At 43.9% G+C, this 27,058-nt stretch overlaps 2 protein-coding genes across 3 annotated transcripts in view; one reads left to right on the forward strand and one right to left on the reverse strand.

The window, feature by feature from the left end:
* Positions 1-6: 6 nt before the first annotated feature.
* On the reverse strand, positions 7-3,549 carry LOC144475202 (caveolin-3). Of its 2 annotated transcripts, XM_078190840.1 has the most exons (4): positions 3,396-3,549; positions 1,832-1,920; positions 1,017-1,196; positions 7-315 (listed from the first exon to the last, which is right to left on the reverse strand). In XM_078190840.1, the coding sequence occupies exons 2-4, from the start codon at positions 1,916-1,918 to the stop codon at positions 118-120; spliced, it is 465 nt and encodes a 154-aa protein (XP_078046966.1). In that variant the 5' UTR covers positions 1,919-1,920; positions 3,396-3,549; the 3' UTR covers positions 7-117. The 2 variants fall into 2 exon arrangements, with proteins under 2 accessions (XP_078046966.1, XP_078046965.1); XM_078190839.1 differs by lacking the exon at positions 3,396-3,549 and having other exon boundaries at positions 1,832-3,361.
* Positions 3,550-22,647: 19,098 nt separating this feature from the next.
* Nrm (neuromusculin) overlaps positions 22,648-27,058 on the forward strand; it is a 411,707-nt gene continuing 407,296 nt past the window's right edge. Inside the window, exon 1 of the mRNA XM_078190748.1 lies at positions 22,648-23,992. Within this exon, the coding sequence (XP_078046874.1) occupies positions 23,893-23,992 (100 nt within the window). The 5' untranslated portion in view covers positions 22,648-23,892. The remainder of the gene's footprint in view (positions 23,993-27,058) is intronic.

Below are 27,058 nucleotides of genomic sequence, written 5' to 3' on the forward strand. Positions count from 1 at the left end.
CTTCGATTGTTTGCAACATCCTCGGTTTAAAAATCATCCTCGCTATCAAAATTCGACGGAAAAGGCACTCGGTGACGAAGAGATGCACCCCGAAGAGATTGTAAGCCATGAACGCGTTCACACTATCAAAAGATCGTCTTTGACGTGTGGACCGTCAGGTATCTTCTGATTGAATACACGGATATTGTGGAACAGGTAACCAACGGCGTCCGTCACGGGCCGCACGACCGCCTGCGTCAACGCAGCGAGAAAATTTCTTGTGGCCGCGCAGGTGATTTTCCAGACGCGGAGGCAGGGGGCCACGCACCATATGTGCTGCAAAGATCGATTCCTTAATGCTCATTCTTCCTTAAATTACACCTGTCGCCAGCTTTACTTATCGCTAACCGATCAATTTTCTATTCTACCGAGAACTAGAGACTTAGAGTTAGACTAGAGTTTCACTGGAGTTTTACTAGAGTTAGAATTGGAGTTAGAGTTAGAATTACAGTTAAAGTTAGAGTTAGGCTTAGAATTAGGTTTAGACTGAAGCCTACCATTAAACCGTGATTTTTCATGGAAAAAAAGAGTGCGTCAATTGCACGAAATACAAACTAATAAAACACAAACGCCAAATCCAACTGCTCTCAAATTTCAATATACAGAATCCCAAACAATTTTTTCATGGAAAAAAGACTGCATCAATTGCAAGAAATACAAATTAATAAAACAGAAACGTCAAATCCAGCTGCTCTGAAATTTCAATGTGACTATTCCAAACGATTTGAAAAACAAAATTGTAGCCACTCTGTGCAAGACAGTATCGGCCACCGAAAACGTCGGATCGATAGATTGTGCAGCAATTTAAAAATCGAACACGGTGCATAGGTATATTATAAAAAGCTTATTAAAAGAAAGGAACGGGGTCAAGCGTGCCGTACAAGTCCGCGGCCTGGGAATCGCGTGGAACCACTTAAACGAAAACAAACGCACCTGGCCGGCATCGATCGGCCGAGCGAAAAAGATGGAGGGCTTACCTGAAAGGAAAGGCAGGCGAAGGTGAAGCCGAAACAGAGCGCCAACAAAGGCGCTATCAAGACCGAGAGCAAGATGTAGCAGCAGCCCCTGGACAACCGGAAGCAGTGGCCGCTGAGACGCCACGCGCACTCCGGGCTGCGTATTCCTTCCGGTTCCCCGATCACGTCGTCCCACATCACCTGTCATCCGCGCGGCGAACAAACCACAGAATAGTTCTCAATCGCTACGCAAAGCTGAGCTAATTATACTGATAGACTTCTATTGAGAGAAGGAAGAAGGAATCTAGAGGGTGGAGATGTGCGAAGATGCTTATCAAATTATTTAACAAACATTTAGGAGGAAGTAGGATCACTTAGGAGGAAGATAAGAAGTGATCGAGACTAGGAGAAGGATGGTTAATTAAAATGGTAGATAACAAATAGCAAATGTCTTTACAAGACGTGTGAGTAGCCTGACACAAAATGGAGAAGGATTTCGGAATACAGGAATATTAAACAACGTAACCAAATAAATGCCACTGAAAAATTCGTAGGATATTTTTCTCAGAGAACAGCTAAATCGACGAAGAACTATGCTGCAGCACGAAAATATTTTCCGTGCTGCATAATATATATAAAAAGTTAGTCAAAGGTGACCACAGTAGGGATGTTAGATTTCAACACCCCCATATCGAGGAGTTGTGAGAGAAATAATGAACTCAAGTTAAAAAACAAACTGAACCAATGGCTAAAGTGAGAAATGGTGACGTGCACGTTGAAAATTGAAGTCTCTTGGTGCAAACTGAATAATTCGGGGGTTGCGAAACGCATGGTACCTGAAGATGCTGGTTGAGGCTGTTCGGGTCCCTGTCCTCGAGCTCGGTGTTGCTCTCGTCCCCGTTGGAGGACTCGGGCTTCTCCATCCCTGGAAATTTGAAATTCCCGCATTTCGGCAAGCCGCAGGTGAACGCGTTCCGAACACGCGCGAGCATAATTCTCCCTCGTGGCGAGCGAGAGCGAGAGGGTGCCGCGACGACCTGCGGACTGCGCGACGCTGCGAACTATAAGAGCGTCACCGTCGCCATCGGGGAAACGCTCGAAGCGTGAGCCCGTAACCCTGGCCGGGGATCCATAGCCGGCCGCACATCGATCACCGGTTCTTAAATAATTAACGCGTGCTCCGGGGGAAAACGGTGCCAATGTCTTGGTACCGGGGGGATTCGACGCCGAAGGACGGCTCCTCCGAACCGCGACACTCTCGGCACTAAAGGGAAGAAAACTTGGAAAAAGCCGCGACGCAATCTTGCCGGTATCGATTCGCTCGGACTTTGCCTGGTAATCGCCGCGGCGGGGGGTCCAGGCGATTAGGGCGCTTGCTATAGCCTGATACTTGTTGCGGAGAACCGGCCGCGAATTTTATACAGGGTGTATATTCGTATAAGGTGACACTTCTTTCTTAGATTTCTTAGATTGATCGAAAGAAGCTTTGCGAAAATATTTGTCGAGGATTTCTTATCAAAAAACGCGCACCAATCAGACGCTCAATTCGATCGCGACCCAACCATCTATAAAGCACAGTAATATCCTTAAAAAGAACTACGAAACTAAATTAGCAAGCGAATAGGAAAGTTCGAAACAAAGTGTACACGCTTACGCTTTTAGAACAAAGTTGCGGGTTGCGTGAAAAATTAATCATCCCCTCGAACATCTGTTACCTAGCTCCCGGAAAAATGATCAGAAATAGAAACTCGGATTGGCGTTCCACAAAGTGTCCCTTAATCACGATTCCCCATTTATATCAATTACTAATTCGCGATCCTTAATGTAGCCTTGAAAATTTTCTATAGAGCCAAGAAGAGACAGTTCCAGCGAAGAGGTAACTATCCATTATCAGATGTCGTTTACAATTCTGGGTCAATGTGGTGCATAGACGAACCTCCGGACGTCTATACGTCAATCTACGGTATAGAAACAATTCAATCGAATTCTACGTGCAGGAACGTTGCAACAATTTTTATGCTCGACGAACGAATATACGAATAAATGAATATAGAAGACGAAATTGCTTTTTTAAATCTCCTAACCCCTCCGAATCCCAAAGAAAGGACGAATATGTAACTCTTACTTCGAAAGTTCTCATTTACATCGCGGTGAGAAGTTGAAACAGTGTTCATAAATCGCGAACGTCTACGCGAGGATTAATTAGCGTGAAAGCGAATCGATTGAACGATCTCGTCGCGATATTTAATCGGCAGGACTCACAATAAAGCTCCTCGAAGCGAAAACACCGGCCCTCGCGACTCATCGGGGACAACTCTTTACCGCGGTTTGTCGCGCGTCGAATTCTTCCGTCCCGTGGCGAAAAGGTACGTTCACCCTTGCGGGGGGTTGCATACTCACTGCTCTCCCCGTTGGCCACTCGTGTTCCCCTTATTTTGCCTGCGTTTATTCGTTCCGGTTCACCGACACCCAGCCTCTGCCACGCTATTCCTTGCTTTCCGCTTGACAGCAGGTACCAGCAGGTGGAGGATTATCCGCGAGCAGCCAGGTGGACAGCGGTCAGCGCGGCTGCGCAATCGGCCCTTCGTACAACCCCCCGCGACGCTCCGAGCGGCACGCGACTTCCTGGGTGCAACCACCCCCGTCGGACCGAAAGTGAATGGCCCGATCGTTCGATCGCAGGTGATCGAAATACGGGTGACTGAATCGGGGGTTCGCGTGACGGAGTTTCGATCCTTGGCAATCGTTTCATTCCTCATGAATTCGAGAGTCGAATGATTCCTCTTGATCGCGTTGGGGGTGACGGAGATTTTTATATCAGAGATTTCAGGGATGAAAATATAAAATTTGTAATTTGTGAAAGTTTGAAACAACTTTGTATTCCTGTCATTTATAATGTTCTTAATATTAAAAATCCGTGGTTATGATGTCAATTGTTTTCTATATTTTTAAAATAGATGCTCGAAATTGTGACCCTTTTTCTTCTCTTTTTAAATGAAGCGGCCAAAAGCAGCGCCGCTGTGGAGACCTTTCGAACCTTCATTTGAGAGTCTATAGAGTGTTAGAGCATGTAGCTATAGTAATTTCTTGATTCAAGAACGATATCTGAGGTAAAAAAGCTCTGGAATCAAGAGAATTGCTGTGCTTTGATTGGTTGATGATTTACGGCTGAATAATGCTGCCCTCTTATTCATTGACAAAGATAGGAACTAGAGAGTGAACAAACATGTCGCACAATATTCGATTTCTACTATCTGAAGAGGTTATAACATTTACACCATTTATTCTTGCTATTTCGTGTTACCCTAAGCGTTATCAATAGTTTATTAGTAATAAGCATGTTAGCGAGAGACGAATATACTGTATAATTCATTTTTGCTACTGTTATCATCACAGAGGAAGTATACTTCATTCGCGTTATCACAGACGAATCTATTCTATACTTCATTCACGATAAATCGACGCTAATAGAATTTATAATAAAATATTTATTATTAATTTTTATTTATTTCAATTTTAAATAAGATATTTAAAAATGAGAATAGTCAGAAAAATAGATTAGAGTTAAAACTCCTACTTGAATCACAGGCTGTGTTAATTCAAATATGGCTGCTTCGGGTCGTTTAGTTCCCGATTTTCCCAAGAGATGTCGCCACCATTCACTTTTTCAACTAATATAATATTTAAATTCACTTCGTCGCTATATTAATGTTAATAACCATTATTACGGTAACGGAGATTATTGTCGAACCTTCTATTTACGCGAAATTGAATAAATTACAAACAATAATGCGATAACAAATTTCTCAATTCAATAAAATATTCTGTGATATGGACGAGCATTTAATACATTTAATAAATAAAATTATGAATATGTAAAATACAATACTACGATATCTACTTTTTTAATCCTTTTGTCGATGATAATTACTATTCTCGCGCAATGTCGCTTATAAAATTAATGTCATCCAGCACTTTGATAAATATTTTAAGTGCTTTATTAAGTGTCATATAAATATTTTCTACCCAAGAAATTCCAATGTTGAGTTATTCGTGATGACCCGGCCGTATTTCAGATGCACAATAAATATGTAAAAAGTATAACACAGTGTGTCTGTGTGTGTGTGCGCGCGGTATAAGTTTCCAGATGAAGCCATCCGATACGCCGGCGAACTGTTGAACACGTTTCTAAAAGGATACGGTTTACACGCGGAAACCTTATGCAATTCTACCTGTAGGAATCTGCAGTGGAAGTCTCAAGTAGCTCGCAATATTTTTACCATTAGCCTTGGCGCCCCGTATCGGACCGTGAATATTTAGCCTGCCTTCCTGAAATTACATCAGAACTCTGTCTTTGCTTCGACTTGTTCCTCGACTTCTCTACGATTGCCATGGGAATCAATCTCGGTATGGACTTCTCAATAAAAATCTCCGCCGTTTCGTAACACGGTTATATAAATTAATTGCGATTTTTTAAGAAGCAATAAGCAGATTGCATGTTTTATGATTATTGAAATTATCTTAATATGTCACCTCACGAATATTCGAATGCTGAAGTTTTTTTTGTTAATTTAAAGGTTGCCCTGGAAAATAAAATAAAACTATCAGAGCTTGTTAATTTATACGTTTTCTTAGATTTTAACACTAATTCTACGACAGTAAAAATTTCCAATTTCTCTGTTTAAAAATATAGAAAAAAATATAAGGTAAATCTATACGCGCTGCTTAGCGAGAAGAAAGACATTTTGGCAATTCCCGTGAAACGTCCGATTCGAGACGACGGAACGGAATCGTTGCGCCGAAACTTTTCCGAGCTCCCGGGACCATCGACGGAATAAAGTCGCGATAGATATTAAATCGTCATCCCCGGCGCAAGATTTCATCAAGATCGCTTCGGCGGCTGATCGCATGAAACAAGACGAACAAAGCACACACTCGTCCTCCGGTTCCCACGTAATCAAATACTGTCCTACCCGGTGTTCTCATTTTTCAACGGGGAAACTGATTCCGCCGAGGATTGTAGTCGAGATGTCGGAGGTAATCTACCGAATTGGTACGATCTTTAGGGATCCGATGAAAGGGTATTGGCACAATTATCGTCACCGTGACGAAGCTATTCTGCAGACGGTGCTTCGTCCTCCCGATTCTTTCGTTCGCAATCATGGCTTGCTAAAGCGAAGAGAGAGGGAAAACGAAAGAGAGAGAGAGAGAGAGAGAGAGAGAGAGAGAGAGGCGCTTAAAGAAATGCCTGATTAGTTATCGGTTTAGATCGTCAATTCAATGCTAACATTTACTCAACACTTATATACCCCCCATTCACTGCCAATGCTCGAAATACGCTGGGATTATACCAAATTCAATTATGCTCGTCGCTATTTTACGAAAAATAATTTGTCATTACTTTCTGTAAATTGTCATTACTTTCTGTAAATTGTCATTACTTTCTGTAAATTGCCATTACTTTATGTAAATTGCCATTACTTTATGTAAATTGTCATTACTTTCTGTAAATTGTCATTACTTTCTGTAAAATATATTCATAAATTCTAGGTATCGAGAGAATTAAATTTTGTGTAAATTTCGAGGAAAGGATTAACACTTTCAGTGAAATAGATTGAGACAAAAATTGCCTCGCGTTTTCGGGGAATTATTAAGAGCGACGAAGCGCTAATTAACGCAGCCGCGGAAAGAAATCGCAGTGCTCGGGGTTAAAGACAATGGGAATGGAAAACGGCGCGAGCTTGTGGGACGACCTAATAACCAGCGAAACAAATATTTAGTACTATCCGGCCGCGTTGTAAAGAAAACCCGGTTGGTCCGCGCTTAATCAAAGTCCGGCAAGAAATAGCGCGTCGCAACGGGGATATCCGTGGGTCGCGTTCCCGCGATAATTATCGCCGTTTATTACTGCAAAATTGTCGCGATAAAATTCCCATCGCGAAATTCTCCGAGGTCCGGGCGATGCAAATGCATACCGTCACGTGTGAGAGTTACGGGGGCTGGAAGATCGTACGCAAGAAAATTAGATAGCGGCTTAATAAGAAGAGCAAGGGGGGAGGAGGAGGGGGAGGAGGAGGGAACTCGTTAACCAACTGAAACGAACGATTCTGTGGCCGGTGACGAAATTTATAATTACCGTATTCTAATAGAAAAGTTGTTTATTTTCTAATTGCTCGTGTCGCGTCCAACGCCGGCCCCCGCCGCCGCGATGCAGTCGAATTTACGACGCGGGCGAAACGAATAAAAAAACAAAAAGAACAAAGACGAGCCGAAAGAAAAACGACTGCGAAAAAAAATATGGGTAGTTTGAAGCCTGACAGTACAAAAATTTATAATTAATGGACGAATGTAAATATTGCCTTCTTCCATCCTCCGCGAACCCAGCCCCGCCCCGCTCCGACCCGCCTCGCCTCGGCGAGCGTATTCCAGTTTCAAAAGCCTTCCAGGTCGGCGATTTGTTTCGCAAAAGTTGCGCGAAAGCGTAATCAGTAAAATCTGAATGAACGGTCATGCCGTGAGTGGAACAGAAAATTTGTCTGCCATTTCGTTACATTTCGCTCGCCCGCACCGTCATCTATGTTATTAATTAATCTTTGCGCGTATCGAGCGCGCCGCTACGAGAGACCGCCCGCACCTTCAGCGCCACGAATGCATGCAGATGAATGACCTTTCTGCGAATGCGAGCCTGAAATTGACTTCTGAGAGGAATTGAACAAACGCCTCATTTACGCTGCCGTCCGTAAGCATCCTCTTAGCTGATTCAGCTTTCGAATTCATTCGCCGGGATGGAGCCGAATTAAATATCATTCGGAACAGCGAATCGTCCGCACCGTTCCAAGCCGAATTTTCCAAAATGAAATATTTCATTGGTGAGACGATTTGAAATATTTTATTTATTCGAAGAAAACACTCTTTACATGCTATTCTACGATATATCGCAATATTTATTTTAGTCTAATTAATCTTGGCTTTTTCGCAAATATAACAAAGGCAACAATGGTAATTATAGCGTTCTGTGAACTATGTCAAATCCCAAGAGTAGAAAAATATGAAGAAAAATAGAACCGGAAGATTAAAATTGTAATATTATCTCTATTTTAGAGAATAATGATATTTTAATGTTGCTATATGCTGTCACCGATTATCTCAAACGAAAATACAATAAGATAGAGTTCTCAGTGAGCGATCTCGCGGATATTCAGCTTCGTTATAGAGACCATAGAGCCGCGTTTGATAATACAATTCGGCCAAGTTTCATCTGTTCGCAGCCGGGTCTTAAGTAACTCTTTACGAAAACGTCCGACCTTATCATCTCATTATTTTAAGTACAGCCACTTCTTCCCCGTGTCGCCAAACAGATCCCGCGGAGCAATTTGAAAGTAATTAACGCGTCGGTTAATTGAAATTAAAGTAAGACAACGTGAGGCCGTAATTCAATTCGATTGTTACGCTTTTATGAATTCCACCCTGCGCCGAGTTACTTTATAAAGCGACACGGCGCGCAACCTCCGCGAAATATTTAATCGCGAGCTGTACGTTGAACGGAAGAATGTTCGTTTAAGGTGCTCGCTGTTTGAATAAGTATCATCTTCGAAGATTAACGAGTCGTACCTGCGCGCAGTCGGACGGAGGACGTCGAATCGGAGTATAAAGATATTGATCGCGTTAGGAAGTAATGGAGATGATAGTTTTAGTTTATTATTCGTGGTGCGAGCATCTCGATCACCTTGGAACTGACGCGGCAGCCATATATTTTACACGCAATCTAATTTCGTTATGTAAAGTAACACGAGCATGTTCAGGCTGGGTCAGAAATTGCAGCGTAACCGAACAATGCTGAATTTTCACACGGGAACGAATATCGAAGGTAGGAAAATTGTTTCTTTAAATATTCAGATAGATTTCGGTGAATTAATTTTGTCTACTGTATATAAATAATACATTTTATAGTATATAGTATAAATAGAGGATGACTAGAGAATGGCGGCGAGAAATAATTTTCCTGCGCGAAGCCTTTATTTCGTTAAATAAATGGCACCGATTTTATGAAAGTTTCGCGATTGACGTGACTTTTTAATCAAGAGCAATGACGATGAGTCAGCGTCCGTTGTCTTATTAGATATCACCCGGGAGCCGGGTTCAAAGAGGTAGCGAGGGTTTCCCTCGGAGAGAGAGCCACCCGCGCGGCAAGGTTTTCCATCATCGTTCACCGTCTCCTTCCGACGCGGGCCAAGTCCCTCACTAAATCGTCGCCGGCTGCTTTCCGGTACAAAGAAATCGTATGCATATGGCTGAATAATCCCCGGGCAGAATGCGGTGGGGTCCCCTTCGAGGAACTAGGACATCCGATATTAAATTCTCGTAGCGCGGCAAGAAGTCCGACATGATTCCCCACGGAAGTAGCCTTTTCCACGAACGCGCCGCGCAAACATTGACACTGTTACGTACGAAGACTTTCTCACCGTCACATTTTTCGCCTTTTTCTGGCGGTCGTGCGCACTCCGCCGAGAGTGTCCCAGGATCGCGGGTATATGCACGAGCTGGCTATGCTACGCCGTGGTCCGTATGCAATTAGGGGTGGCTCAAGTCGTCGTTTCTCTAATCTCGAAATTATTTAAGAATCACAAGCCTTCGAGAGTTCCGATTTTTTCAGATTTTCCAAAAATTCAAAAGAAATCTAAAAAGATATTCAACCACGTGCAACTGCTTAGCCCTCGGCCCTTCAACAACGCGATAACTTCCGGGCCGAGGTTTCGCGCCGCTCCTTCGTAACTGTTCTGCATTAACGAATTTCTTCTCTCGCGACGATAAAATAAAAAACCCGAAACCCCGCAGCCACGGACCACCCCAGCCCCGTCCTCTCCCCGGCCTTTTCCATTTATCCCTTGGTAATCGATAAAAGAACGACCTTTCAGCCAAGAGCTGACGTTAAATCTTTTTTTGCAACTTCATCGATTCGCCGCGCGAATGGATAAGGGAACAGAGACTTGTTAGCCGACTGATTCAAGTGGACAAAAGCTGCACAATCCAGCCAAATAGGTGCCGCCCGGAAAGGACAAGCTCCCGGCCCTTCATTGTTCAATATAACCTTACTCGTTTCCCCCCCTTCTTCCGAGCCCCGCGCCGGTTACTTCGCCGAGGCACCGAACGGTCCGCCGGATGAAAAAAAGCGGGTCGGGATCGGTCGGTGAATCATTTAACCCAGACGGTCATCGTTTCACGCAATTATTCCCGGAGATTCGGGGTGAAAGTGTAAGAGTCCCCGCTATTGATCCAGAGTACATTCTGTACCAGAACCCGAGGAGAATCTTCTTCTTTCGTTGAAGCATTTATTACAATACGAAAATTACAATACCAGTATTTATTACAATATTACAAAATTTATTACAACCCCTTGCATTATAATAACGAGACAGATTCGTGACAAAAATTTCATGCAAGATCAATATTATTAATTTCTTCTAAATCGAAATCAAATGAAATTCTTCTAAATCGAAATTAAACTAAATTCTTCTAAATCGAAATTAAACTAAATTCTTCTAATTATCAAAGTCTAGAAACGAAAGTGAATAATAAAATATTAAGGGCGAATAAGTGCTAATTAACGCAACGTGAAAGCAGTCGTAGTGCAACGTGAAACGTGATGAATCGTTATTAGTCCGTGGCTTAAATTTTAAGAGGATCCCGCGGTTAATAATAACAACGTGTGGACGAGAATTGAAGAAATGAATTAATGATGTGAAAACAAGATGACGAATTGCCCAACGCGAAACAACGCAAATATATTAATATATTTGGAAACGAGAAAATGACGGATGTGGCAGCTCGACGCGATTCTCGACAAATCGTTGCCGCAGTGATGATAATCCGCATAATGTATCCTTAATTAAATTTCAACAATTTGATTCAGCATATTGTTTTTTTTAAATTTGCTCTTTCGTTTATAGTAAGATTGACGCTCTTAGCCAGAGGCGACGAATTAATTTTATTTATGCTTGGTATTACCTTCAGGGATTTCTTAATTTTTTTCTAAGTTCGACCAATAATTTTGTCACATTATTGTATAGTATAAGCTCCTCCTATAATATAAATTAGATCCCTATCAATATTCCGAAGCACCATTCTCAGGGCTCCTCGTCTCGCTAAATCCCAAAAGTTCTCCCGAGCTGACAACGTTGTATTGTCCTCGCAGTCCGCCGAATAAATTATCCGCGAAAAAAGGAATGTTTATCCCATTGTTTAATTCGCTCGGAGCGGCTGAGAAGTTCGCGCGTGAATTGTGGAAGGGGGTCGTTCGCGCGATATCCGGCCGATTGTACCGCGGCCCCGAAGAAATTTTCCAGGCGTTTTCTCGCCGACAATTTAATTAATCGAAGCCTATTCGCGCTCTCGCTAATCGCTTCGCGAAACAGAAGGCCCGGCGATTATTTACCGCGGTCGAAGCCGTCGATTCAGCAAATTGCCCCGTAGTCCTCCGCATTTATATTCCGCGACGGTTCCGTGCGCGGCGAGGGTTTTTCGAAAGTTTACGTCGCGGAAACGCCGCGACATTTTTTCGCGGCGACGCGCGAACATACGCGAACGTATCCGGTAACGTGTAATTTGCGTTCCAATCGGCCGACGAATTTTCGGCCAACCCTCTCCCCCCTCCGAAGGCGGAATCAACGGAACGGAACGACGCTCCGGGAATTCGCAGCCGCGGCTGATAACAATAGAAAAACCGGCCGTGGAAACGTCTGCCGTTTGCGGACCAATCGCGTCGTAACTGCGGCCTAGATTTTCGCCGTGCCATCCCCCGATCCCGGCGATAGACAAAAATCGCTAATTTACCGTCGTCGAATAGAATTAAAACGCGGCCGTGGACGATTTTTCAGTCGGGAAGTATAAACCGATAGAGCTTTTCGACCGTGCGGCTTTAAGAGTTTCCGCCGGGCTCGTTTATTCGGTTGTAACATAAATTCGTCCTGGTTTTGACTGACGGTAACGCGAAATTGTTCATTACACCCGTATAAAACGACGGACTTGTCGAGCGGCGAATGTCGGTCGAATTTCAAACGTCGTCGGTGATTATTTTTGTAAACGTGTTTCGCGATCGGTTGCTTCCAATGGATAAAACATTTTCGACAATATATTTTTGTTGTGATAATTGTAATAATATTTAAAAGACAACGTCGTCTCAGTTATCTAAATTAGGACACGCGAACCAACGCAGCCATTCATAATCCGGCCGCGATGCCACAAATTTGCACAGAGTTGTACATCTTGCGCCACAATTACCCGGTGATATATATTATGAGCTGCGGAACAATACTGTCATAAATCGCGAATCCTGCGAGACACCATTGCCGATCGACGCAACTAGTTCTCCAAATCAATCACTTAATTAGGTCGGGCGAGCTGGGAAGCGATATTCGTTCTGAGGGGATTCTCGTTCAAGAAATTTCTTATCGAGCTCTGCCGTATAATTATTGAATTTTATAGAAACTCCGTCGACTTTTATTACGACTTCAATATCTTCGATTAAAAACCGCGATACCGAGGCACGTAATGAAAATAATATAATAGTATTATTATTCTCATTACTTAGCATTTTCATTATTAATTTGAGCGTGTGCATGAATAAATTGTTCACTGAATTTTTCTTGAAAATAAGATTATTGAAATCATATTTGCTGGTATACGAAAATATATTTCCACTAGTTTCGCGATTTATATATGGAAATATTTATTTTGCAATATTATAGGTCAATAGAAATTTGTCTAGCACCCACAGCACCCAATGCTCCTCTCCTCGAAGAAATATAAATCGCCAGCTGTATGTAAGAACCGAATGCAAGGCTCTTTTTCTATCGAATGGATTGAGTTTTAACGATGTCGCGATTCGCCGCGACTAATTCATTCTTTTTCTTTTTTATTTCTAATTGCTTTTTCTCGACGAGTGCCGTAACAAGCTCATCCATTTACGTTTATCGAAATCCAGAAGCAATCAGAGGGAATCCATGACGAATCGATCCTCCTCACCGGCGGAAGTGTAACTTGAAGTGCTTAGTCTCCAATTTCCACCCGCCTCTTATAATTGGATTTTTATTTTCACTCGAATGGAACAAAGAGTTCGGAGACCCGGCAATTCCGATACCGTATCGTACGTTATTGTTGAAACGATCGCATTTATTCAAACGCGAGAGCATCATCTTCGCGATTCTAAACGAATCACCGTTCACCTAATCGACGCACAGACGGCAATTTATTTCGAACAAAATTCTCGCGGTTCCGATACGGTGCGCCATACTTTCGCCTGTTGATTAAATTTATAACGGATTTAGTTTCTACATTAATTTCGTTGCTTGGCAATCGGATCGGCAATTTCGACCGAAATCGAAATAATCAATTCGTTCGCGGTTATTTAAAGAGACTTTTATTACCGTCGCCGACGAATCGAATACCTTCCTCGACGGGCATAATTTCATTGTAAAATTTAATTAAATTAATTCGCGCAGATCGATGGATCAGAGATGACGTCGGTTAATAACGGACGGGGGTCCGGTTACGTATAAATTTTATTTAAATACATCACGAACCGATATTATTCCGCGTAATATATCTTGCATATCTTATTTGAGTGAAATTACCGAATCCATTGATTAATCAGCTGATTAAATCCCTAATTTCTTTTTCAAATGTTCACAAAGCGAGCCGTACAAGTTCCACGCGATGGCCGTCCTAATTCCGCCTGCGACTCTATAAATTATTTGCTTTGCGTTTCGCTGCGCGAATTTCGTCGTGCCGCGCGGCAAAATATTATTTCCCCTTTTTCGCTAACCCGTTCTCCGACCGGGGCGGCGTGTGCGCGCACAATAACAGCGACAAGAATTTGTACACATCGCCGTGCCGCTAAATCCCTACAGCCGTTCGAAAAGTTTTGTGACCACTTGTTTAATGAGAAGTTAACTTGCGCATTTTAATGGAAAAAGTTCGAACGAACGTTTGGCCTATTCGCTCGCATACTATATTTCAAGTTAACGCTCCGCAAATGTTAATGCGTTCTCATACGTTCGTAGAACAATGCGGGAAGGTAGAATTTTCACGTGAAATTTATTTCGTTCGCCAAGGATTCCACCGAAAATAAAACAACAAACACGCCGCGCTACTTTAACCTGAAAAGTTATTTCGTTTACGTTCGCCCGTTTGTCCGGTATTTCAAGCTATCCCATGCAACGCCATAGAGGCCGTCACTGCACCGTTGTTTTTTTTTCGGGTACACCGCGATCGATAATTGCAAGTGACAAATGACGAAGAAAACATGTTGCACAAAACGACTATGTATACCGAACGCTCGTGTAGTCGCGATCTTAAATGGGCGCGGCGTTCAATGCGCCATCTATCTGCCGCCAGATGTATCACGAATAAGTTGCCGGTTCAAATCAGATCAGTATACATCGATGTACAGTTTTGCACAGTATACGCTCGCAGTATTCAAAGCTTTCATCAAATGCTAGAAGGAGAATACAATGATACTGTTGAATATTGTACATCACCGTTCGCTGATTTCTAGGCAACTTGAAGATTAGTTACAGCAGCCTGCAGGCGTTGATAGAGATGCCCATTCCTCCGACGAATCGTGTCCATGTAGGTGGTTGTCTTCTTTGTTACACTTAATACGAATATACATTACGATTCTACACTCACAATAGTTTATTCAAACAACTTTATAATTTCAATTATACGATAACCAACACGTTCTTGTATTTTAATCGAGGAACACTGATTACCCTCCACTATGCAGGGCGGCCATTTCTGGACCTCTGATCACATGGTACAATATCGATAGATCGATAATTTTCGGCGGAAGTTTCGTCGCGTTGACCAACATGGCGGAACGACAGTGAAAAGGGTATTTTTTGCTCCTTAATTATGTGATAAAACGTTTATTTATATCGTGTTAGAGAATCTTCAAACTAGTTGCAGTTGATAAATAGTGTATTTGGAACAAGTGGAAGTGTTTGTGACAATTGAAATCGCAGAATAGAAAGAATATTCGAGGAAGAAGTGGACCACCTAACTGTGGCATTTTCCGCCACCAAATCAAAATGGAGAACTGCAAGGTAAGTCGTCAATTGTTCGCATTTAATTGCTTGATTATTTATTTAATTGTTTCTTTATTGATATTTAAAATATGTCGCAATGCATTTATGATATCGTCGAAGAAACGTTGCCGGATCAGGCAACACCAAAAATGTTTATCCGCGGACAATATTTGTTTGTTATTATTGTTGCGGGCTGCGCGTGCAACGCTCGCCCACGCAGCTCTGTTTTTATTGTTATAGGACGACAAATATTAAATGTTTCCATGGATTCGTTAAAAATTCAATGGAGCCCTCTAATTGCGAGTTTGCTTAGTCGCTACGTTTCTGTTTGCGTTGCAATGGCGTTGCAGAAACGGTGGCAATTTCATATCGACACCGAACCGTTTACGAAACTCAACTTTATGTAAAACATCGCACCCGCGTTGTTTACACCGATGGAAGTTGCAATGCGATTGCATTGTTTGAGTTGCAATCTCTGTCTCATCGGCGGCGGCGGCGGCAGGAACAATCTTGAACGTAGGGAAGCCTCAGGAAGTAGGACAACGGCGGGTTAAAATTCGCGATACTCCACTTATTTTTTATTATTATATATTTACATAATAGAAATTTAATTTCAATTTTAAATTTAAATAGAATCTATTTAAAGATTATTATGAATGGATAGTATTTGGAATATTTGATTAGAACCACGTTTTACTAAATTGCCAAGTTTTGTGCATAAAGTTTCCATCTTGTTAGAAAACCGTGATTATTTTTTCGCAGCGGCTCGCTGCATCCGCGTGTACAATTATCATTATTTATGAGCCATTACAACCTCGGAATTAAGTGTCCTTTTCTTCTCGACGTTGTTGTCGGGCCGCGCGAGGGTTATTCAAATTTTTATCTCGCCGTTGACTTGATTATCCCCGCATTATACCGTCGAGATCGTTAATGAGTACTTCACCGGCCCCTTGTAGCCAAGGAATTCGTGTGGGACCTTAATCAGATAGTTCAAGATCATTTCGAGTGTCTAACCGTGGCCTTCTGGGTGCAGTGGAGCCTCTTTGGCTGTATCAAAGTCGATTGCTATGATTAAGAAGTTTAATCAAATTTATTCTGCACCGTATTTGCGAATATCTCACGAAGCAATATTTTGTACATTGAAAATCTGTTTTACCGTAGAGTTAATATAATTTCACATAGATTAGATACATAATATTATACGCTATCGTAACGTACGCACGATGTACCGCGCGCAAACATTAATTAATTATTGAAAGTGACGTACTTAGCAACGGAGTGGTTAGCACAGTCTTTCGATTTTCTTCTCTATCGGCTGAGAGCATCTCCGCGCTTTGTTTAATTAATTTACAAGAAGTGGGATATCGAAATTCTCTGTTCGATCGTTACAGAAAGGAAAACAATGGTACGATCGCTATTGTCTATCCATTTGCAGTGAATAGTGAGAACTCTTGTTCGTAGAACAGTTTCTCTCGAAGTGAGAATGTTCATCATAGATGTCTGTGTTTTCTTTTCATTTCAAAGGGATTTACATTTCATAAGACCGATAACTATGCCCTGTGTTCGATGTTAAGCAAAATCCGTCGTGTGCATGATACAACGCTGAATTGAAGCGACTGCGCTCTGTCATGCAGAAAATATACAACGTGTGGGCAACTATGTGATATTATCCTCGAACCTTGATGATTCTTTTGCAATCGTGGTCATCGATGCCGTCCCATCGACGATAATTTGCTACAATCCCGTAGATATTAGTTCTTTCCGGTTTAGGAGAAAATTGATTTCAAGAGTAAATAATTTATCACTGTCACGCGATTATTCTATAGATTAACCGCGTGGTATTCCATACTTTCGAATTTATTTTAGAATTAATATAGACTATTATATTTAAATTTGCAACAAGAAAATCCTGAGAAATTAAGTTAAGATCTTTAATTTTCTTTTTCCACTTGATTTCACTCGTAATTAACAAATACCGCCGACACAGTAAACGGGTGGTATCGCTGCTGATTAGTACTGGTGCCATTGAAACCTGCGTCGGTGCTATCAATACAGCTCTATCGCAAGTTATGACCCCTCATAGTATCACTGAGCTGTTACTCATCCACGCGAATCGATTAATACGACCTCGTACGGAAATTGATAGAGAACTCAAGACGATTCGGTGGTTAACAAATTGTATATTACTTTCGAACGTCATCGAGTTTCACGCGATTCGGGCTGCACAGGCGAATCGAATTTTATATACAAAAATCCTTCGATCTACCCTGTACAATTCGGTTACAAATAAATTGTATTTTGTATTTAAAAAACTGGCCGCCGCACAGTTCAGCGACAAACAAATTGACTTTTCGAAATTTTGTGAAACTCATACGGTTCGGTTACGAACGCGTGCGCGCTTAATGAATTTTTCATAGCACGTTTTCAAATTTCAGCCGGTTCGGCTATGTACAAAGCGAATTAATTTTACAGTCGTAGGTTTTTAATTTCACGCCGCTCGGTTCTAGATAAATTGAAATCTTTGAATTTCACGCGGTTCCTATGGATTTAAAGTTCGCGAATGGGGGTTTCCGTTGATCGCGTTAATTCGGCGTCGTCGTCAAGATCGACTGGGATCAGGTGAACGGAGTCGAAACGTAAAAGCACCGTTCGCAGATCAAACAAAGCGGTGATACCGGTCGGCAAGATTAGATCCGGCGAACAGAGAGGGAGAACGTTATTTCGGAATCACACGGTTCATTTCCGAAAATCTACGAAACACCGGCGCTCGCGCGCGCGCGCGCGGGGCCCTTTGTGCGCGGCGGATCGAGGCCGAGCAGGAAAATTTTAATTTAACGTTACGTACGTTATCTCTCAGTCTGGTCCAATTACGCGTTCTCATGCTAATAAGCACTCACGAGTAATTAGCCGGGGGCCGGTTGAGCAGCCTGAAAATCCATTTGCCCAAAGAAATTCCATGCTTTCCAATTCGTTTGTTCTATCGGGAACGGAGGCGGCGTTAATTAAACGTATGCCGTACTGACCGATCGTCGTAAACATAAATAACCGGCGCCGTACAAATAAATGGAGCACGTTTACGCGTACTGGAAATGATTGAATCGCGGGGCCGATTGATTGCTGATCTAATTATATTTCGGATGATTCCCTCCCAGTTATGGAGACGATTACAATACGTTGCGGCATTAGCGTTCGACTGATATTTACCCGTCCTCCCCTCCCCCCCCCCCCCCCCCCCCGGGATAAAACTAGATTTTAATGTCAATATTTGACGCACTATGGCGCGCGCGATTTATGAACATCGAATCGCGCGACTCCATTTCGGAGATTAATCGAAGCGAAACAAATATTTAAAACGTCGCTCGAAACGATCGAATCAACAACGAATTTCTAATTTTTGGTCAAATTAATGAATGGTCTAACAATATTTTTAAATTGTACCATCGTCTTCACGGTTTCGCACTTTATCGAAAAACCTCCAGGTGAAAACCGTCATAAATATTTATAATCGAGCTGATTAGAAACGCAATAAAGTGTCTAAATTATTTATCCCCCCCTGGAATATGACACACGGAACGAATGCTATAGAATATCTCTAGCCTGCAGGATAGAACAGAAATTACAGAACCTCCGCGGCAACGGTAACGTTTGTGCACTAATGAAATGATTTTAAGAGCAGTTGCCGCTATTTACTTTCTATTTAATTCCGCGTGCGAATCTCGCACAAACGATGCTATCTGAGCGAGCAGTGTTTTTTTTTCCTGGTCGCGTGTGAAACTATCCTTCGTTAGGACGATCAACGATTCCGCTATATATACACGTTCAATGGACACGCGTGAGCGATAGCGCTCGACTTGCGCGTTCACCGATTTAGCGAGCGCGTCGAAAGGACGCGAGATAGAGTGTTCGAATAAGCGTAAGTCATCCGTGTTAACGATTTCCTAGCCGGCCCTGAACACAGAGTTGCACGCGTTCATATCCATACGGGATCGGTTCGGTAATGGCGCGGACGTCCCCGGGCCGGGGGGATTCCTTTTTCAGGAAGGAAGAAGTCACGCGGCGTGACTCAATAGGAAACAGGTGTCCGAGCAGAAGGGGATCCGATGAGACCACGGCTTGCGTTCCCTAAGAACTCTTTCACACGGCGTTACACGTATCGCGGTATTCGTAGGGCGGATACCGATGTTGCATTGTTCGTTACGCCGGTGTTCACGCGACGCATCTGTGCACTGATTTCGTCTGCTACGGGAAATTCGGTCGCTGTCATACTTTGTCGCCGCGAAATTGGCAGAGGAAACGGTGAAACGAGCGAACTCGTGCACACGTATCGTAGATAATTTATTATTAAACATTTATGCGAGTTCGTCGAACAAGACGGGACAGTTTTGGTAATGAAAAATTTTAGTATCACCAAAATGTAGATTTGATTTTACAAAATTTTTCGAGATCGTTGTCACAGAAGTCGAAGCGTTGATAAATCACCGGTCGATGCAACTTTCACATTTATTTTATCGCGTGAAAACCTAATTCGCCGCCTTCGCCATTCCGCTATTCAATGTCGCACGAAACGCGGCGCGCCGCGAAAGTTCGCCGCTTTTCGAAATTCCGTGAATCAAATCCCCGGCAGATCGCGGAAAGGTGAATTGCGAAGCTGCCGGATGGACGGTCGATTAAGTTAATGAAATAGCAGCCGTTGGTATTCGGCCGGCGCGAAATTGGAGTGGGCAAATAATATAAAAGTTGTACCGCCAATCAACACCGCCGCGGATTCCCTGGAAACGATCGTTCCGATCCACGGTTTTCGGGCATTAGTCCGCCGGCAAAACTCCATTCGTTTCGCAAGTGTAATTAAGTCCTTAGGGTGGGCCCTGCGTTGATGGTATCGTCCATTAGCTGCTCCGTTTATTAAACAACGAGCAGAAGTTGAGACCTCTTTTTACGGACTTCTCTGCGGACCTGGTAAAGCTGCTTGCATTGTACACGCAACCGGAATGTAATTAATTGTTGCAAAAACGCGAAGTTACGTTCTTTTTGAATTTCTATTAACCAATTAGCCGCTGCGATCTATAGAAAAGCGATATTAAGCGATACCCAATATCTAACCTAGATACCTAGTTTCCTCATCATTATTTATAGCTTTTTATTTATTCTTTTTAGTTCTTCTTGACCTGTAAATATTTAAAATATCGCCATTTATTCACAACGAGTACACTCGTCAAAAATAACTAACTAGTTGAAGACTATACATAATTTTATATCTGTTAAAGTATATGTTCTATAAAACTGTATTATTTGAACAAAATACGAACAAACGAATCATATACAGCACAATTACAGCACGAAATTAAACTTTTACTAGAAAATGAAACGAAAACGCAGCGTCGGGATTACTCGTGAGCCCAGCATACCAATATTAACGACTAAACATACTTTCGAAGTTGCTATATCGAAGCACCCACTGTTTAAGTTACTTTTCAACGGCTAGAAAGGTAGACCGAATGGTTATGCAAATGTTAACACATTACTCATTAATTGTATTATTACGTATGAATTTCCATTCGGCAAACGGTTGTTCGCGTGCACGCTTTATTTATTATTTTCTAGGGAAATACAGTCATTTCGTAATTGTGATACTTTCTGGTTGCATCGCTACGCGATTCTATGGTTTTAATTACTGAGCTGCGCCACGGTTGCGAAAACGAGTTGCAAAACTAATAATATGTATGAATGAAAATTTATAGGAACAACTAGAGTTTTGTGTAATTATTTTAATAACACCGACAGTATTTAATACTCTTGTCACTAGTTCGGTTATGTTTAGTACAACACGTGTAGAACAAGAAGTTATTGAAATTTATAAGTAGTGTTGTAAAAGTACTAGATAAAGGATAAAATTATGCTTTTATTATGAATTAGTTATACTATATAAATTAGTTAGTATTGTCGCAATATTTGTACCATTGCTATTAGTATTTTTTAATAATTGAGTAGCTTTTTATTTGGAGAGATCGATTTCTTTTCCAAAGATTTTGGTTTTCAGAACTTTATTCGTTCCACTTGTTTAGCGACATTTCCGGTTCGTTTGCTTTGAGATAACAGCACTGATGAACGAAAGCATTACGCGCAGATGCTCATTCTGCGAATCACTGCTGCTCACTTGTTTCGAATCAAAAGTTTTCATACAACCGTTTGACAAAATGATACAAAGGAGTCCCGGGTAGGTTAACGAAAACGAATTTCAACTTCGGGAACGCCGCGTTCAATAAGCGTTTGTGCTCCGCTGAAAATCTTCGTTTTCGTTGTTCCCCCCCGACTCGCGATGTTTCTGCTGGCTGTAGCCGAGCGCCGATTGTCGAAAATAAAGTTAAAATCGCGCAGGTCTTCAATGAACGCGACACTTCTGGCAAAGTTTTAATAACCTTTTCGAGATACAGAAACATTCCGCTTCGTTCCCTTTCTTTTTACGAGGTCGAATAATAATTATTATTATTATAGAACAATGCAACGCGTAACGTCCTATGTATATTTTATTATCGCTCGTTTACTTTGACGCGAGCACATATTTGATTATAATAAACATTTCGATCAAAGTTGACAGAAGATTTTAATAATGTTTAACTGTTTGCTGTTTATTATTGCGCGTGTCATAGGGCAAACAATTTGATCGATTTGTTTATTTAATCAATTATACATGTCGGTGCTTTAATTTTCATAAATCAATATTGTGCTTAATCTAATTATATAGTAAACGGATTATAGGTTTTGATGTATTTGTACAATACGTATTTAGCTATACAAAACAGAATAGTTTTTCCCTCTAATTTTCTAAATTCTCTCGAGCTCGGTTAGATTTCCATTGTTACCTTCGCTTACGCACTTCATTATCTTCTCTCTTCCGTCACACCTTCCCAATGTCTCGATCTTTTCATTCATCTTCCGCTCGGCAAATCCTCAATCCTCGCCCCTGCTCCAACGTCCCCGCAGCATCTAAGCAACGGACATTCACAGAGACGGACGATAAGGCAACAAATAAAAAGAAACTGTGCCTCTCGACGCCGAAGCTACCTCCCCCAAGCAACCGAAAACTAAATTTCAAGACCGTGTTAGAAGCATGCGCCATCCCCCCGCGTCGTCAGCGAGCTAGACGTCGGCGGTTCCGCGCGATTGAAGCGACCCGTTCAAATCCGCGAAATCTTGGTCCAGGTGAATGGAAAAACTCGCGGGCACGATAAGAGGGTAAAATTTCGCGTCGGCGAGGTAGATTGCGGGGTATGGAGGACAGGAGGGGTAGAGAAAAGGGAGGAAGAGGAGGAGGAGGACTGGGTGGTAGAGGACGAGGGGGATACGTTGAGCTGCGACGAGCGATGCGCCGTGGCGGCGTGGCAGGGGTTCAGGTCACACGGAAAATCTTAATTCCATGTTCAGGACTTTCCACCACCTTTCCGCGTTCATGCAGAGACTGGCTCGGTTCTCCCATCTGCGCCCACCACCCCGGACGGACGAGCTACCGTTGCAGGCAGTCGGGTTCCTTCGTAGGGACATGCGCAGCGACCCGCGGAACGACAGGTGCGCGCCGCGGCGTTCGCCACGAATCGCTTAGTTTCGGGTAAGCGTACGAAACGGTCGTATCGCGTCCGTGCCGCCTGGTCTCCGGCAAAGCCAGCGTCGGGTCTCTCGCGCGGGCACTGCTCTCTCTCTCTCGCTCTCTGTCGTTCTCCTCTGTTCTCTGGGTCACAGTCGTCGAGGCGGTCTCTCTGGCGAACGCACGCACCACGCCATTGACATAACCGAACGCGATCGGAACCGATCCGATCCAGCAGAGCAGCCTGTCTCTCGTCTCGGTGCGGTGGTGCGCGCGACAACAGCGGGTCCCCCGTCCGAGCGCAACCTTCGGCAAGGATAACACGCTCGATCATCAGCCCGAAATTCCGGCGGTCCTGTCTCTCGCACTTGTCGACGCCCTGAACACCCGACGTCCTCTCCTCGCTCACACTCTCTTCTCCTCTCTCTCTCTCTCTCTCTCTCTCTCTCTGCCCCTTTCTCCCCGCTGCTTCCAGGTGACTCTCTGTCCCCCTTCTATTTCTCTCGTTCTTACACCCTCTCGGCAGCGTCGCTCCGCACAGTAGCCCGCCGTTTATCGAGCGTGCACGTGCTCCTCCTCGTCGTCGTCGTCGTCGTCGTCGCCGTCGCTCGCTTCTTCCTTGCGCTCCGCTGACACGCTTTTAGCAACCCGACCGGGTAACACTCGCCGCGCTTGTACACTCGAAACGGGAGAGAGTATCTCCTTCCGGGCCAGCCGGCGTCTTTCCGCCCCCTCGAGTCCCGTGCAAACCTCTCCGGAATCGGATGCTCGGTAGACCGATCTCCCCAGACTCGGGCCGGAGAACCTCGGGACCAATGATCGCCGCCGCGGCACTCTAGCGACCGCCTAGTGACTCTCGGTGAACCGACATTGTCGCCGCGACATCCGAACACTCTGGATTCGGGGATATCCAACGGGCGCATCATCCGGAGCCCCTGTTCCCCGCGCAAGTCGTCGTGCCCGCAAGTCTTGTTTGTGCTACGCGCGTCGCTACTCTGTGAGTGTGTTGACCGCGAGTGAAGATAGCGTCTCCGCGATTCTCAACATTCTCTCTCCCTCATTCTCTCTCTCACTCTCTCTCTCTCTCCCTTCCTTCCTCTCTCTCTATCGAGATCTATCTCTGTGCGCGCAGAGATAGATCGTCCACGGTACAGTGGTGCGACGAATGTGGTGCGTGAGCTGTTGAGATACCGCGGTTTTCCGTTTCGTCGTTCGACGACACGACACTACAAGGATGGCCGACGGACAACACCGCAGGAATAGGGGGACAAAGTCGCTCGCTAACATCCTGCCGATGGTCTTAACCGCGCTGCACATCCTGCACGCCGTCCAAGGTGAGTCAGACGGGAAACTGCGTTGTGGAACGTGCGAAACGCTCCGGCGTCGAGATAGCTCCGGGAGTTCGCACGATGCTCGCGATTCGCCGGCATACCCGTGGAAACGGGTCACGCGCGCGCTGCCGCCGAAGAAGTTGCCACGGTTTTGCTGGATGTTGCGAACGCCGCCTGAAATTTAAGGAGACCCTTTTCTTCGGCCGCCGTTGGGCGGGGGAGAACGATGCGGCAAGAACGCGCGCACATGTCGGCGAATTTATAACTGGGAAAATTAGTGGAATAATACGCGAGCGCAAAAATCGTCGTCTACGGGGTGGTGGTCGGCGGACGGCCGACACACGCCGTCGAGTGTGTTCCTCGAATGTGTTCCCGGGGAAACTTGCCGCTACATATGTAGCCGAGGAAGTAACACGTAACTTGGGTGCTCGCGTGATAAAGAGGCTGCCGATTGCGCTACACTCGAGCGGCTTTGACACGCTTCGTGAAATATTCTCGGCAAATATTTTATTGTTACGCTTCTCGCTCGGCTGCGACAGGCCCTCCCGTTTAGCTGTGACAATTTCCGAGCACGCTGACTTTACTATAGCAATTGAAACTCGGGTGGAACGATCTTCAAGATTTCGGTAATTTTGCGGTAATTTTAAGTAAACTGTGTCTAAATCTAATCTCAACAATTGCCATATCAATTGTCCGCGGATCAGACAATCTCGTGTGTCGACGATTTCGCATGAGATTTCGTCACTATAAAATTTCGGTATAAAACACTCGACTACGTGATTAAACAATCGGACGGCGGACAGTTTTTGGGCACTTGCTGCTCGTCGGGCAGCGACACGTCCGTGACACGTCACTCGGGTTTTTGCACGTCAAACGTGACTGCTTTCATTTCTACGTCACGAAGTGTTACGTTTTCGTGGCAATCTAATTATTTTAGACTTCGCAGCAAACACGGAGTATTCTGTTTTCCACGGTTGCATATGCAGAGCGCCGAGCATAATAAAGCAGTACGTTTCAATCTGAAAGCCTGGAATTAAATTGCAAAGCAAGGGATTAAGAGCAGATGCAAACGTTAACGTATCTTCCGTGCGGTGACAGTCTTATAACAAACTTCATTGCAAAGCCTCGCGATACACGAGTTCGAGTTGTTTTCGTAGGTTACAGGGGCGGTTGCAAAAATAGGAAATCGGAAATGTTAAATATTTTGCAGACGAATTTATCCGACAAAAGCTCGAGATTTTATGTTAATTTCCAAAGGACTGTAGCGTTTAATTTTAAAGGGGGGAGGGGGATGCGGTGGAAATCCGTTATCTGGGAAATGAAAAGAGATAAGCTTACACCGTGGCGAGAGCGTTTCCACAGCGAGTAGATACGGCAATCAATAGCCAGACGCGCATCGCCGAAGTATTATAGTATATTTAATGCAACGAAATGCCCGATGAATATTTAAATTCCATGTTTTGATGAACGTTGAGAGCTTGATGGGAAAATTTCATTTTACTAATTGCAAGACATTGTCTCTGGAAAACAAAGCAGGCGAATGACAGAAGAATAATCGACGCATTTGCATATTAAGCTTTCACGCGTTTCCGCGATTAATTTGATAGCTTCGCGAGCGTTTCTATCCGACTGGTTTTCTTCTTTTTCTTTTTTATTTGGTATTATTAATTGAGTCGTCGCTCGCACACATGTAAATTTATTTCCGAATGCCGCGCGATCGATGCAGATTCCGTATTCCGGGCAGAGAATTTTCATTTTTAATTTTTCCCGAATATCGCCGGCAGCGGCGCGCGGAGACACAAAGAACGTTTAAAATGATTCTCATAATCGTGTTTACGTTCCGGCCGTTGTTTGGCTCTGATTATAATATCCATCGTGTACCGGGTACCGAACAGAAACTGATTCCGCCTGTCTCCCAACGCTCTCAGCATTTTAATGTCGCCGTCAGACTGCGGATTTCTATGCGGAACTGCATTAATTGCGGCGACACGGAAACATTCGCCTTTTTTTAAATAATAATTCGAGCTAGAAACAGTGCAACGCTATTTGTCGATTTAAAATACACAATCTAGCGACTTGTGTATCCCTTTTCCGGCGATATTTGTTGCAATTAAAATATACTTTGCGATATCAGGTCGATGGGGATACTGCTAAAAGGTTTCAAAATCATCCCGAGAACATAATTTATTCGTCGGAAAAGGGAGATTAATTAATCCGGTTGAAACATTGAAGAGACTTCGGCGAAGCGACCCCGAAGTCTCGCGGAACTACTAAAGAGGTACATAGGTCATGAAAAATGCACAAGAGATGTTCATCGAACGCCCCGAGAGTTTCCAAGAAAATCAACGAAATGCACGGGGGGAGACGGGAGTCGCGGTACACGATCGTTCTCTCGAAAAACACGCCGCCACCGTCGCCGCACGTCGGATATCTCATGTTTCCGTCGTTCTGTTCCAGAACAACGTTTCACTTTCGTTTCGCGGCCGTTGGAAACACCGTTTCAATAAAGTTCCTTGAATATCTGCCGGGCGAAGACCGCGGCGGCCGCGTAATTTCGAATTAAAATCGCGAATAAAACTGGACCCGCCGCGCCGCGAATTAATGTTTGCGCGGAAATGGCCGGATGTAAATGCACGCTCGGCCAATCGAAACAGAGGAAAATATAAAGTCGGCCCGTGTTGTCGCGTATATCCGCGGGAGCGAAGAGCTCGCGGAAAAATTTATTGCTCGCGTGTGTCGTCGTCGTCGTCGCCGGGAAGATACGCAACAGACGTCGTCGCCGTCTAGCGAATATTCGACGCGTTCATTACACAGAATTCGAGAGACAATTCCGTCCTATCCGGCTCGTCACGCTTCCGCGAGAAGTTAATGAACTCCGAAGAATTCGTATTCTTTACGGCGTCCCATAGAAATCGTTCAACCGGCCGCCGGCTCGGAACCATTCGGAAACCCCCCCCTTACAAATGGAACTTCCTGCCGGCACCGGTATTACATATTTCTGCTTTACGGTTCCTCGCGAAAAATTCTGCCCCATTCCGCCTCGAACTTGCGGTATTTATCGCCGGCGAG

This window comes from Augochlora pura, chromosome 9 (assembly GCF_028453695.1).
Source record: "Augochlora pura isolate Apur16 chromosome 9, APUR_v2.2.1, whole genome shotgun sequence".
Taxonomy (NCBI): domain Eukaryota; kingdom Metazoa; phylum Arthropoda; class Insecta; order Hymenoptera; family Halictidae; genus Augochlora; species Augochlora pura.